Source organism: Gavialis gangeticus, unplaced genomic scaffold (assembly GCF_001723915.1).
Source record: "Gavialis gangeticus isolate Ggan-Ray unplaced genomic scaffold, GavGan_comp1, whole genome shotgun sequence".
NCBI classification, from domain to species: Eukaryota; Metazoa; Chordata; order Crocodylia; family Gavialidae; genus Gavialis; species Gavialis gangeticus.
This window is the reverse complement of record NW_017729033.1, coordinates 25,477,825-25,492,438: the sequence shown is the minus strand read 5'-3', so window position 1 is coordinate 25,492,438 and position 14,614 is coordinate 25,477,825. Positions and strand designations below refer to the sequence as shown.

At 41.4% G+C, this 14,614-nt stretch overlaps 1 protein-coding gene across 4 annotated transcripts in view; it reads right to left on the bottom strand.

Moving 5' to 3' along the window:
* LOC109303775 (peroxisomal acyl-coenzyme A oxidase 3-like) overlaps positions 1-14,385 on the bottom strand; it is an 85,670-nt gene extending 71,285 nt beyond the window's left edge. The window contains exons 1-7 of one of the 4 annotated variants that reach the window (XM_019526026.1): positions 14,277-14,333; positions 12,959-12,986; positions 12,202-12,386; positions 10,073-10,306; positions 8,028-8,102; positions 4,654-4,743; positions 957-1,100 (exon numbers count right to left, since the gene is read on the bottom strand). In XM_019526026.1, coding sequence (XP_019381571.1) covers positions 957-1,100; positions 4,654-4,743; positions 8,028-8,102; positions 10,073-10,306; positions 12,202-12,369 — 711 coding nt within the window. In that variant the 5' untranslated portion in view covers positions 12,370-12,386; positions 12,959-12,986; positions 14,277-14,333. Of the gene's footprint in view, positions 1-956; positions 1,101-4,653; positions 4,744-8,027; positions 8,103-10,072; positions 10,307-12,201; positions 12,387-12,958; positions 13,090-14,276 lie in introns of those variants that run through there. The other 3 variants (XM_019526028.1, XM_019526024.1, XM_019526025.1) reach the window with 3 other exon arrangements.
* Between the last annotated feature and the right edge of the window lie 229 nt (positions 14,386-14,614).

The window sequence follows — 14,614 nt, the reverse complement described above, 5'->3', positions numbered from 1 at the left end:
ATATACTACATGCAACTGGGTTTATCTCAAACCAGTTTTAGCCATTTGAAACTGGTTTCTGTGCACCAAATGTCTATTCTGTTGCAGATTTAAACCAGTTTCTGATCACTTAAACTGTTTTTTGTGTAATGTCTGTCCCTAGCCAAAATGAAAAGCACCACAATCCACAACAGCAAAAAACTTTTTTGGTCAGCCAGAAATGGAAAAATGGAACTTCTTCAGCAAAACAAACAGCCCAAAATATCCATTTTGGGACAACCCAGAATGTTTTACTGTACTCAAAGAAAAAAAGTGTTGTTTTTATGTCATTTCACCCTTCCTTTTTTTTTTTAAACTGAAAAGACCAATTTTTAAATGAAAAATGCCATTGTATCAAAACAAAAAAATCAGGAGTTTTTTATTCCCTATTTTTTCAGTTGAAACTATTCACCAAATTCAAATCAAATTTACAAATGGCTTTGGTTCCTTTGAAAATGCAATGCTGACAAAAATTTACCAACTATAGTCATCTCACTAACAGGACTAACAATACTTCTGTTTCCCACCAGGCTAGGTTTCCTGTCACCAAGTGCTTAGGAAAACATATGTTATGTTATGGAAAACATATAAGGCACTGATGAACGTTCCTTATGTAACCCACTCTGGGTGCATCCCCATGTGCAGAGGCATGAGTTTCCAGGGACATGTCCCTGCACATGCATGTCGGCGCATGTGAAAGTTTCCAGTTGGGGTATATATTTTAAACTGCATATACTATATAATATTAAGGAATATTTGGATCATTTGTATTTTCTAGTTATAAGCTGCTGCTATAAAATGGAATGTATTCCTGTCTCAAAAATACAGCAATTCTTTAAAATCAGGAAGTTTGCTAAATACATAATAAGTGTTAAGGTCTTCATTTGATTAGAAACCTGAAAGTAAACCAGCCTGTTAAAGAAACATATATTTTCCACCTGTACAATAAAGGTATGCAATCCATGGCATTTTCCATCAGGAGTATAGAGCTGGGCATACACAACTGCATGAGTAGCACTTTTTCCCATGTTACCAATCCAAAACTTGGCAGCTTCAAAATCAGGAGTGTTGATGACAAATTCCTATGGAAGCCAGAAAAAAGAATGCCATATGAATCATACATGCCAATGAACAGTCATCTTCTATCAATTTTTATTCATTGCAAGAGTAACATTTTGAAAAGACCTGTATCTCAGCCCAACATCTTTACAACAATAAAAATGTAATCATTGTTGAATATTCTAAACTTATTTTAAAATATGTATATCTAGAGATATAGGAGATAGATAAAGGAGAGGCAAAAATGAGATCATCAATTTCAGACCTCAAATTTAATCAATGAAAGTTGGGGAAGAAGTGCCTTGGAGATTCTAAAATCTTGATTTACAGGTAAGACAGGTTGTGCCCTCATTGAGTTCACTCGAGGACAGGTACCTGATATCTGTGTTTTGCCTAAGTGACCAAAACAGAAAAATGCCTTCAGTCTTACACTACATATAGAAAAATGAATATCTGTTGGAGAGACTGGAATTTTGGCTTAGAAAGCAGCATACATAAGCATTCTTAAATTTTGAGTCTATAAGTCTAAACTTTTATTTTCACTCTATCTTAATTCCTCTAATCGGTTACATGAGAATAGCGGTTAACTACCTACCTAATGACCTGACAAAACTGTTATGAAGATAATTAACTTTTCCCATTCTTGTTGATTATACAAGGGACTATAAATGCAATCTTTGGGGCAGAGCCATACTGGTACCCAGTAGTTATGGACAAAGCACTGGCAGCACTACCAGAATGTAGTAAGGACAGCAGATGACAATGCTTTCCCTCCTGAAAAGCCACATATAGCCTTTGATGGTCCTGTGACATGGCAAGTACAGGTCACCACTATAATAAGCCTGACCAGCCCCGAGCCATGGGACTACAAATCCTCAGTGATGGAGCATACAGAAGAAGATGCTAGAATCTCAACAGCTCTGAAGGCAGATGAAGGATGCAATAGAATGAGATGCTTGGTTGTCTTGGTCTCCTTGCCCCATTCTGGAGCCTTGTGAAAGCTGATGTGCAGCAGCTTCTTCATGATAAATGAAGTCACACACAGGCATTTTCCAGGAAAAAAGCTTTCCCAGAACATTCCTCAAGCCCTTTGGTGACCAGCTAATGGTGACAGGAGCGGGACTGTGAGGTGTGGAAGTTCTTAGTCTTGAACTAGCATGAAGACAAGAGTTACAAAAAGGCCATCTAGCACTTAGACAAGACAGGTGTGCAATTTGGCAGCTGTGACTGAGCAGCCCTTTTTCAGGCTGCTCTGTTCACCCCACATGGGGAGGGGGCTAGAAAAGATTCCCTAACATAGCCTGGCTAATATAGTATTCTGTATGTCTTCTTGGCTGGATAACTGCCTCCATTGGGATCACCTTTACTGTGGTTGAAAATACCAGCAAAGTCACAAAATCACTTTTGGGACCCAGAACATCAGAACACTAATGAACAACCTTGAAAGTGAATACCCAGTGTGCCATACCATAATCGTGGCTCAAGAACTCAGGTGATACAATATCAACATCACTGCACTGAGCAATATCAGGTGAGTGGGAGATGAAGAGCCAAAAGAACATGGAGGCAGCTATAGCTTTTTCTGGAAGGGTAAACAGGAAGGAGAATGCTGACTTCACAGAGTTGGTTTTGTCATAAAGAATGAGCATAACCACTGAGTTCTCTTTTCGAATTAAAGAGTGCCTTATGACTCTGTGTCTTAAACAGGTGGGGAGCCAATATGCCAATGTCATCAACGTTGTATGCCCTGACTCTTGACGCTTCTGATGAAACCAAGGAGAAATTCTATGCCAACCTTGACCAAGTTCTTTTTGATGTTCTCAAAGCTGACACACTTATTCTTCTTGGTGATTTCAATGCTAGAGTCAGAAGGAAATCTAACCTCTGGAACAGAGCCATCAGCAAGGAAGGAATAGGAAAAGTGAACTCCAACAGCATCCTTCTGTTGGTCAAATCTGCAGAACATGGACTCACCAAGCACAAGATATCACAGCAACACCCACGATCTAAGCATCGGCACCTGAGTGACTATGTTATTGTCTATGGTCATGATTGCAAAGATGTCTGCATCACTTGAGTATGCTAGGAGCTGATGATTGCTGGACTGATCACTGACTCATCCACTCAGTAATGTCATTCAGATTGGCTCCCAAATGGTGGCTGCAGCAGAAGGAAAGGTGACGGATGGTCAACATTGATCAACTCAAGGACCCAAGCAAACACAACCTCTCCCACCAGTACCAAAAAGAAAAACTGGTGAATTCCAATGAACAACAATAAAAGAATGTCAGCAGTGTGTGAGGGGCACTCAAGGCCACTGTCATCAGCACCTGTGAAGATAAACTTGGATTCTCTATGAGGAAACATGAAGACTGGTTTGATGAGAATGACTGGGAGATCCAAGAGTTGATCGGTGACAAGCAAAGGAAAATGAATCTCCAACAAACCAAGGCAGAGGTCCAAAGGAGGACCCACAATATGAAGAACAAATGGTTGAAAGGCACGGCCAGGGAGATTCAACATCCTGCTGACATCGACGATATGTGTAGTTTCTTCACTGCCACCAAAGTCGGAAATGGCAGTCAAAGCTGAGCTTATGCATTCATTCATTTCAAAATTAAGGTCAACACTATAACATGACGTGGATATGTAGATTTGACCACAGAGAATAGCACTGGTCTAGTTCTCCAAGGCCTGTCTGTTTCTTTTTGAGTGCTTGTGTGACTGTTACCTTTCCCTTCTAATTCCCAAACCCCTCCACCGAGACTGAATGGACTGGAAGCATCTACAGCTGGGTCATTCACTCACAACTGCATCAAGCCCCTGCTTGTGTTTGTCTTCATGAATGTTTAAATTCATGCTTGACTGGTTTATGCTCATTGTGGAAAACCTACATATTGCAAGCTGTGTGCATATGAAATAGAATAAGTCTAGTATCTTTCTTTTTTTGTTATATTCCTTAAAGAAGAGTCAGAGATGTAACCTTTTTGATCTGTCATCTGTATTTGCAATAGCAAGTCTTATCAGGGAAAAGAAAGGAATCGACTGAAGTAAAGGCAAGACAATGACCAGTTAAGTGAAGAAGGCTATGCATATAAACCTTTATTAAGCAGGACCTTTGCTTGCAAAGATTTACATATGCAAGTGAACACTCTATGCTCAAGTTTCCATTTCTGTTTACCTCTTCAGAAAAGTGCTTTGAGACCTAACCTGGTGATTAGACTGGTTGGAAAGTTTTGGACACAACATTTTTCACAATACCAATTCAATGACCTTAAGATGTTCTGGTGAAGCATGCTGATTCAAACTTTTCACAGCAGGCAGGCAGACATGCTAAATGGCAAGCTAATCAAACTGGCTTCCTAACAACCCAGGTTCCTTTACTTTGGTGGTCCGATTCGCAGGCAACATACCTGTGACATATTCTGATTGAAGGAAATTCCAGGTTGTACTCTGCTAAGTGTTAATTAGCATTAATATTATAAAACTTAGAATAAATTTGTTCCAATATTTGTATAAAATAATTCATACAGTAACATATTCAGAGCTAATTATGGCTGTAGACTACAGACTGACCTGACTTCTGGGGTCATATCGGGCAGTTGTCCGGATAGCCTTTGTATTGGTTCCATGGCTAAGTTCAGTCAGAGCAAAACATCCAAAAATCTGAACAGAAGCAAAGCAAATCAATTTTAGCATAACAACTTGAAAAAATAGCATTATAATGGCAGTTGACTGCACAGCAGCCCATGACTACAGCATAGTAGCATCATGTGGCAGGAAGCATGATGCAACACTACCACACAGTAATCATGAGCTACTATACGTTCAGTGTCACGAAAAAGCCATTCCTTGGTACAACTGAGCAGTAACTCAGTTAACTGTACAGTCATTTAGTACTTGTATAAACAACTACTAAATGACTGTGTAGTAGTGACCATGCAGTCAGCATTTCATGTAAATGTGGCCAGTATTATGCATTATGGCTATAAAAATGAAAGTAAATGAAAATCCAGGTACTTAAGAGGGGATTAGAGTTCCAGGCATTAAGCTAAATTCATCACTGGTGTAAATAAGTATAAATTATGCAGAAAGGGGGCAGGGCTTTTCTGTTGCTTCATTCTCCTGGTGCATGTTAGAAGCCTTTAGGGAAGGGGTGGGCAATTATTTGGGATGGAGGGGCACACTTAATGAGTTTTGATGAGCTCCTGAGGGCTGGGGGACTGGTGGAGTGGAGAGATCCCTGTTGCTCCTATCTGGCCTGTTGACCACCACTGGGAGCCTGAGGAAGAAGGGCTGTGCCCTGTGCCACTCCATTCTGCTGCAGCTGGGGCTGGACTGGGCAGTATCCACCTCCCTCCCACTGAGTTTCCTTCTGGAGCTGTGCAGTCCTGGCACTGTGACTTTTGAGAGCTGGGCCTGCAATGATTGGGGTGCTATGCACACTGAATAGCTATCCCATCTGCCCACCAGAATGAGCTGCTGCCACCACACCACACTGGGAAAGTCAGGAACGGCTGCCCCTGGCCAAACTCCTTCTGTGGCTGGCATGGACTCAATTCCAAGTGGTGCTCTGGGGACTGTGGTTCACTGTGGTGGGCACACTGCTGGGTGGGTGAGATTGCTACTCAGTATGCTGCATTGCAACCCAGCCTGTGTGGGCCCAACTGCTGGCAGCCATGGTGCCATGTCTGTAGAGCCACAGCACCAGCAGAAAGCTGGGCAGGAGGACTGGGGGAGTGGAGGAGCCTGTGTGCTGCATGGCCCAGCCTGGTCCTGGCTGCAGCACAGCAGAGCAGTGCGGGGCCCAGCCTTCCCTCCTCAGGCTCTCAGTGGCAGCCAGCAAACCAAATATGATCAACTGGAAGGCTGGATATTGCCCACAGGCCCTATTTTTTCACTCCTGCTTTAGGGAGATGCTGACTTATAGTAAAAGCACAGGTCATTAAATGCCATCCATTGTATAAGCAGGCTTTTCCTGATGCTTAGGTCTATTTGTAATATTAATTGGCTTCCTACAGATAGCTTTACTTTGACTTTCTAGAGAACGGATTATATACATGATTATATACACAGTACATGAGATTATCTATGAACAAGTAGCTTTAAAAAAAGAAAAGAAGAACAATTTAAGGACATAAAGATCATGTAGTAGTTTAAAATAGAGGCAGCATGAACTAGCATATCAATTTTATTACGCTAGTTATCTTAGGGAATAACACAAAAAAAAGTGGTAACCAATTTGGAGTGCTTTTTCATAATTATATTATACTTGGATCCGTCAGTACTGTATTGTTTCTGGACTATAATGGAATAGATAATTTACCTTAAAGAGCTGACTGAGGAGCAGAACCTACCCAGCTCTTGAAAGAAAGTGAATAGTCAGCTAAAAAGCTTTTTCTTAAGATCCTTTTAGGGACAATGCCAGAGTCTTAGGATAGGTCTACAGCACTCCCCAGTGCTCTTACAAATGAGATCAAAAAGGCCACTAAAGACACCTCCTGCTGCAGCTCTCAAGTCAGCCAGAAGCAGAGATGTCAGGAGCATACATGAGTGGGGCTAGATGGGTGAAGAATGCTTAAAAATAGTGCTCATTGAGCAATTTATGGAAGCAGCATAGACATACCTTTCCTGGCTCCAGCCCCTTGCGGGGGAACACTCAAGCCAGTTTCAGTAGAATGGGTCAGAATAAGAGTACGACCAACTCAGGGGGACCTAAATGGTCGTGTAAACCTGGCGTTAGCCAAACACGACTGTGTCATCTAGAAGCATTAAAACAAACAAACAAACAACACCCTCCCCCCAAAAAACCCCCCAACCTCCCTCAAAAAACAAAGCAAACCCCACACATCCTGTAGGCAGGACAGTTATGATGGGGGGGGAAAGACATGAGCAAAAGCTATGCTGTTTTTGGCACTTCATTAAAATTGTTCATGGAGGAGGTATGGCTGTGCCTGGAAGAGAAATCCTTCTATCATGATATGCTGCATCTCCAGGAGGGGGCTCTGCTGGACAGGTTCAAGTGTTGAGAAATCCTGAGAGACCCAGAGTGAACTTTGTTCTATTCCTGAAACTTAAGAGGAAAGCTTAACTTCCAGGAAAGATAAAAACTTAACTTGTAGGGAAGTGTATAATTAGACGAGAAGAAAAATACAGATTGGTTGTTTGCTGTTCTAAAACTCTTTTGCTGTCCCATCCTTTATGCCAGGGCTATCCAACCTCTGAGTGGCTGGGGGCTGCACCACCCTGTAGTTGCTTCCCCTGTGGGCTGCATTACTCCACCACTGTCTCTGCCATGGGCTGCAGGAAGCAGAAGCTGGAGGAAGGGGATTAGGGGAAAACTGAGACCCTGGATGGAAGATGGCAATGGCAGCAGAAGCAGGCAATGGAGGCAGTGATGGCTGGCGGAGCAGCACCCAGACTTATGGGGAAAAGTCTGGGAACCTGAGGAAGTAAAAGCAGCAGGAGCCCATAGGCCGTAAGTTAACCACTCACAGCCCACAAGCTGCCAGTTGGATAGCCCCGCTTTGTCCCAATGGCTAAAAAGAAATACTTTGATTTAAGAAGGTTAATATTGGCTACTGGTTAATATTGTGGGGTCTCAGGTTCCCTGTCAGTAGGTTTAAGTAAATTGCAATTTTGCATTTTTCACAGAAAATGTGAAATCAGGTGTTTTCTGTTAAAAAACAGTTGGTTTCATGATTTTGTCAGGCTTGCTGGAAAAAATCCCCCTGCAAAAATGATAAGAAGTTGGTATATTCATGGTGGTGTAACCAGATCCAAATCTAAGAGTGGAAGAAAAGCAAGATTTCTCCACAACAAAGATAAGGGAAAGAGACTGAATGGGTGGAAGGCAGCATTCAGAGAGACCAGAAAAGACAAAGAGATATAGTTAGCTTTATAAACAATACAAAACACAGCTTCGAAGAGTTACACGCACAAAAAATTACCTCCATATTATCGACTTGTCTCACCAATTCTTTATGCCTCTCAGAACCAGAACTTTTAATCATATTCTTGAAATTCTGAAAATATAAAGTGAAGGAACTGAGAGTGAAATTATGTCCCAGGACTGGAAAGAGAGCTTGAGTAGGAAAAAGAAACTTTACATGTGTTGGTCACCCCTGGCAGGGGCATAGGCAACACCTGAGTTCTTGTTAAACTGTACTTTTGAGGGATTAAACAGTGAATGATTCTGGCCCTGAATTCTCTGGAGTGATTGTCATCCAAACAGAAAAAATTCATTGGACTTTTTTCTGTCACGTAAGCACTAAATCAGTCAAAAATACTATGCCCCTCATGACAGGCTCAGCTTTAGGCAGCTTCAACTCGCTGGACCGTATTTATTCGGGATGTACAAAACAGGCCATATTAGATTAGGATTTGGATTTGGCCTGAATCAGGGACAGTGAGTCAATGCGTTGATTTGGATCACTGTCCCTGATTTGATTTGGCCGAATTCAAATCTGAAGATTCAATGCCGATTCAGAGAATCAGCAATTCGGCCATTGACGCAGCTTTAAATGTTTTTTCTACATACCTCTAGGACCCAGACGCAGCTCATGAATGCTGCAATGGTGGGGCAGATGGAGTGTCATACAGGAGCATGGGGGGTCCCCTACGTTCTCAGCAGCAAACTTAGAAGTGGACTGGAAGTACTTCTGGTCCACTTCTGGGTATGTCAGAGAGCGCGCTGGGGGCTGCCCACGTGACCCTCCCAGTTCAGCGATCAGCTGTGAGGGGACCCCAGGTGTCCCCCCAGACCCAGGAGGCACCAGTCACTGAGCTGGGGAGGCGCGGGATGAGGGGGCCCGCCATGTGCCCTCCATTAGACCCAGAGGCAGACTGGAAGTACTTCTGGGCTACTTCTGGGTCTGCTGCCAAGCACATTGGGGAGCCCCCCATGCTCTTGTAGGACACTCCATCCATCCCAGCATCACAGTGTTGACGAGCCACCTGCTACCTCACGGTATGTAGAAAAAACATGTAAAGGTGTGTCTATGACCAAATCTTCGAATCGATTCGAAGGGTTCCATTTCGACTTGGAGAAATTAAAGGGTTTCCTGATTTGATTCGGATTCAGAGATTCAGCCACCGAATCAAGCTGAATCTCTGCTGAATCAAATCAGGGACCAAAGCTTCTTGCAGCCTACTGTTTATACTCTCCTTCATAAATGCTTTAGGTGGGTTCATTTTCCACTTGTATCTGCAGTTTGGGAAACAAAAGCCCTTTCAGGGGGTTCCAGACTTTTGAAAATTTCAAGTTTTTAGATGCATGGGTCTGGACATATGAGTGGCTGGTTCAAACACAGGCCAAATTAGTATCTCCCCAGAAGACTTTTCCCTTCTAGTGGTGTTCTAATTAGAAAAGAGTTGATGGCCTCAATTTAGTCTCTGTTGGCTTGGTGTTTACAAAACCACCAGCTCCAACACAATTGATACTGAGTAGTAATGGTCACCAAATACCAGGAAAAATATTTTTTCAAGTATATCATTTAAAGGAAATAGTAAGATTTGGCCAATGCTTTTTAATCTGCTCTATGAAATAGCCTTCTGCTTCAACTGAGGGGCAAATGACTGAAAGTCAGGTCCAAGGCTCACTGAAATCAAGGAGATTCTTTTTTTAAATCATGTCCTCATAGAACATAGAGATTAAGTTTTCCTCTCACCTGTAGGTATGGTCCCTCCAAGAGGAAGCTAATTACACTGACAAGCTAGTAAGGGGAGGCTTGCATTACGAAGGCAATGATGCAATTCGAGTATGCTCTAGGAATGACATTGATTTCAAATGACTCATCACTTCGTCCTAAGCCTATACAATCTGGTACCTTTGAGCAATTTAACTCAGGTTGCTTATTTAGAGAGAAAACATTTGTGTCAAGACATCACTTTAGAAAACTTCCTCAAAGGGAAAAAATAACCAGTATAAAGGCATTGAAATTACAGATTACTTGAGTTTAGCTATTCAAAGGACTTTTCTATGAACTATACTCACTTGATCATTTAAGATGTATTTGAGAAACAGAGACCAATCATACATCCCAAGGCACTGTAAAAATATCATAAGTTTTAATGGATTCACTATGAGATCTTCCCTATTTAGAAACTCATATTCAAAGAGCCTCTTGCAACGCAGGAATGTCAGCTCACGATGTTTCTCTTGGGTTATATCTTCTCCATGGTGACGAGCAAAGAGTGGATCATTTTCCAAAGCAGAGAAGATTCCATTCTAGATAGGGGAGAAAGATGAGAATAGAAAAGCTTAAAACCAGAGGGGTGAAATAATTAAGGAATTATGTTCATTTTCTTCTGTCGCTCAGTTAGGCTTCCTGTCACAAGAGTAGTTTGTTCACGAAGGTTACTATCATAATAAAATCTAAAAAACCCAAAAGGCAGAATTTAAAAATTAAAATGTACAATAAACAAATGTATCAAAATGTATTATCACATAGAAAATATGACTGTACTTTATGAGAGCTTCTGACTCATGAAGAGCTAAGTATACTGCTGCATCACTTTGAAAGATGCAACTTCTCAAAATTAAATCCCCACTGCCCTGGATGACTCAACCTATCCTAGGAACACTGTTAAGTCTCCATTTCCTTACCTTGTTGCTTTTTATAGTTGCTTTATTATTTTATATCTAAACTCATGGCAGGAGTCTAAATATAATTTCTTAGTTCTAGTCCTCATTTGGCCATCAGTGTAGAGATTTAAGGGTAACCCTTCAGTCAAAAGTGGAGTCTTCAGCAGCTAGTAGTGGCTGAGTAATGCCACTCTTCTTCCAAGAAAAGCAGACACCTATTCTATCTTGCCCAACTACTATCTACAACCATCAGGGCTTAATCTTTGGTCTTACATGGAATGATTCTTCCCTAGTTCACTTATCATCCATGGAAGATTTTTAAAGAGGCTTTGTGGCCTGCAGCTATCTGAGGTTACTTAAAATAAAGTTTCATTTGTGAAATCTAGGAGAAATAGTGCCTTGGACTAAAGAGATGTCTTTCCCTGATCTCAATGGAAAGGGTCTCTGGTAGTGAGATGGTTCTTCCTATACTTCTCTGGCAATCAGTGACTATATTATGTTGTCAAATGAACAGTGGTGCTTGCCTGTACAGCTCTGCAACTCTTTAGCATACAGAAAGTTTGGGCATATATCTGTATGGAGCAAAGCAGCACTGTGTACAGCAGTGGTTCTCAACTGTGTTAGACTCAAGAATTCCTTCATTAGATTGGAGACACCCCTCTGAAAATGCTAGCTCTTAACTTCTACTATTTTCTTGACTGGGGGAAAAAAAGCAATTCTGCTGCCACAAAGAACTTAGAAAGAGCAGAACATGTCAGAATATTTTGGCACTACAGAGTCCTACTTGAAAGCTCTGGGTTTATGATGTGAATCATGTGTAGGCTTGTCATACCTAACAATGCTTTTAATGCTGTGTGGCAGTCCATAATACCCTTAAAAAGATCCTATGGCACCCTGATTAAGAATCACTGGTGTAGAAGTGCATTAAGCTAGTGTTGTGAATATCAGCCCAGAAGCAGCGTAGCTCTATGAGGATGGTGTTGCTCCCCAGTTAATTAAGTAACTTTGCTCAGAAACAGAGCTTACCCACTGGGGTGCTAGGCTGAAGTAGCACAAATATGCTGCTTTTAGTACTGAAGCTAGCACAGTTTCTGCCTGGCACAAGACACAACTGTATAAATATACGCTTTGTTTCTTTAGTATTTAACTAGCTAAGCCAGATGTACTTCAAGCTACTTTATCATTTCTGTGATCTACCTTCTAAAATGTGTATATCTGAGAGACCCAGAGATACTTGCATCTGGGTATAGCCTTATGTAGGTACAAGAGGTCACTGCCTTCTCAATTTGCAGGACTGGAATCCTGGAAGTTAGTCTTTACTCATCTTCCTACTATCTACCATTAGCAGGGAGACCAAACTCTTTATATTGGAGTAGTTCAGCTAAAGAAGTTTTGTTCTGAAATTCACTATAAATGGGCCACGAAACAGTCCCCAACATCTGCCCAATCTTAGTTCAATGGACACTTTTCTTTCCAAAAAGGTAACCTCACAGATGATTAGAAAGAAGCAAATCTTTGCTAGTGTTTGCAAAGCTTACCTTATATTGGAGGAGTTCTTTTCCCTCTAAAAACACTGCCATCTCCTTCCAGTTGAAGGAAGCCTTCTTGCGGTACACACAAAGTGGTCCCTTAGGGAAATCTGGCAGCAAAGTGTCTCCAGAGTTTTGGGTACAACTGTCTTCCTGCAGGTCAGTGGTGGTTGCCATCTTCAAGCTAAGCACTTCTGCAGGGCAACAAGACAAATCTCCAATGAACTAAAATACTACAGAGGCCTAATGTCTCACATATATTTCTAGTCGAGGATTAAAAAAGAAGGAATTTATAGGGTTCTTAATTAAATCCATACAGAGCTGTTCAAAAGGCATGGAGGCAGGCAAGGCAGATGCACCTGTTAAAAGTGGTCTTACCTTTTTGTAATGTAACGGCTTTGGTACAAGTGCAAAAACAACCACCTTTGTGCCAGTGTTTATGGTTTGTTCATCTTCTGTTATTAAAATGTGAGCAGAACATTTTCAAATAAGAAACATGCCTCCACTTCTGTGTAATATTTCATATGACTAAAAGGGAGACTTAGATTTTAAAAGTCCAATAAAAAGTGCCATGCTTTAAGCAATATGTGAATAATTAATTGGCCTCATTTCCAAATGAAACTATGAAAATATCAGTGGATTCATACATGCAAAAAGGCTTAAAATGAAGGAGGACATTATGTTTCCTCCCACTTAATGTTGAAATAACCTATATGCAAATAACTTTTTTCAGTTACTACATATTCAAGCAAAAGGCTTTATTCACCCTTTATTCTTCCAAGTGATCAGTGGCACTGCAAATGCAAGAGTCATGCATAAAGCAAAGGAAGAGAGAAGCAGTTTGGGGCACAGGCAGGAGCTCTACCCTCATCTGCCACAGAAGCATCTAGCCTCAAATTGTTAGGGCGCCCACCCACCTCTGCAAAGTGCACACAGTACATCACTATCTGCTTGTATGGCAGTGTGAGGGGGTGTGGGTGCATGTGTATGGGTGTGCATGTGGTACTCACCCTACGAACCCACACCTATACACTCTGCCCCTCTCTACACACACCCCATCCTGGGGTACTGACACAGGCCCGTGCTCCTGTTGTCCAGTGATGCAGCTAGGGGCCACATGGTGATGGAGCAGTGAAGGGACAGGAAGGCAAGAGAATGGCTGGGGGGGGGGTGGGGCTGGGCTTCTCACTCCTGTCAGCTCCCCCTCAGTCCTACTGCCCCTGGCTCCTGTCATCGTTGACAGGCAGCTAGAACCAAATGAATATTAAATATACTAAATTTTTAGGGGTCCCCACAGGCCAGATAGAATGGCCTGGCAGGCTAAATCCAGCCCACAGGCCATATTTCACCCACCCCTGTAGTACAGGATCAGGCCTCTTCCACCCACAAGACATGGCAGTCTTTCCCTTGCATTTTAATCAGGCCCATCTCTCAGACACACGCACAAAACCCCTCTCACTTAAGTGCAGAGGTTCTTTCAAACTAGACAAGCTGCTTTGGCCTTGGCTAGAAGCAGAAATGATGTTTCTAAAATCATTGTTGATCCAGCAAATTGTGGGTTCAATTTTCACTAAATATCTATAGATGAGTTGTTATTCTGGCTGTCTGAACCTGGATCTAGACAACTGAGTACAACAAAATGGAGTGATGACTTAGTTAAAGTTAAGAATATATTACTATTCAGAATCCTGCTTTTCCTTTTGCTCATAACTCTTTTCAGAAACCCCTCTTTTGGGCTGAAACTTCATATGTATTAAGTTATTTATTTTGAAGAAAATGAGAAAATTTCCCCTTTTTGTTATCAGTCTATCAGCTGTCTGGTTCTATGTATATATAAAAGCATTTCCCAGGCAAAAGATAAACTTTTTCCCATACAAAAATGACTGTTTTAACATTTGTAATATATCTAGTAAATTATACTACATTGTACTAATGCATCTAGAACATTTGGCTCAATAAAGAGGGTTTGTTACTAAGTCTGATAGGCTAATATAGGTGTTAACGTTATTTTAACTAAGGTAACATACCCAGATGTGAAGGTAATGGACACTGTTACAAATTCCTAAATAAATAAATATAAATACCTCTCTGTAGTTTGCAGCTGTTTGATGAATCCTTTTCGCTCGCTACAAGTTTCATAAATAAACTACAAATGACAGTTGTATATATAGGCTAATGCATACACATTAGCATTTTGTTTGCAAACATGGACTTTGAGCATATGAGAAGTGTTTTGGACTATGAACAAAAGCGGTAAGTACAGACAGTGTCAAAAGTCAAGGGTCTGGATTTGAAACTCCACTTAAAGGTATACTGTTTGATTAATTTATTTGAAAATAATTTCTTTTAGAAGCAATAATATTTCCTTTATGGTGCTTATAACACAACCAGCGTTGGAACTCGGGTGGCGGGGGGGGGAGGA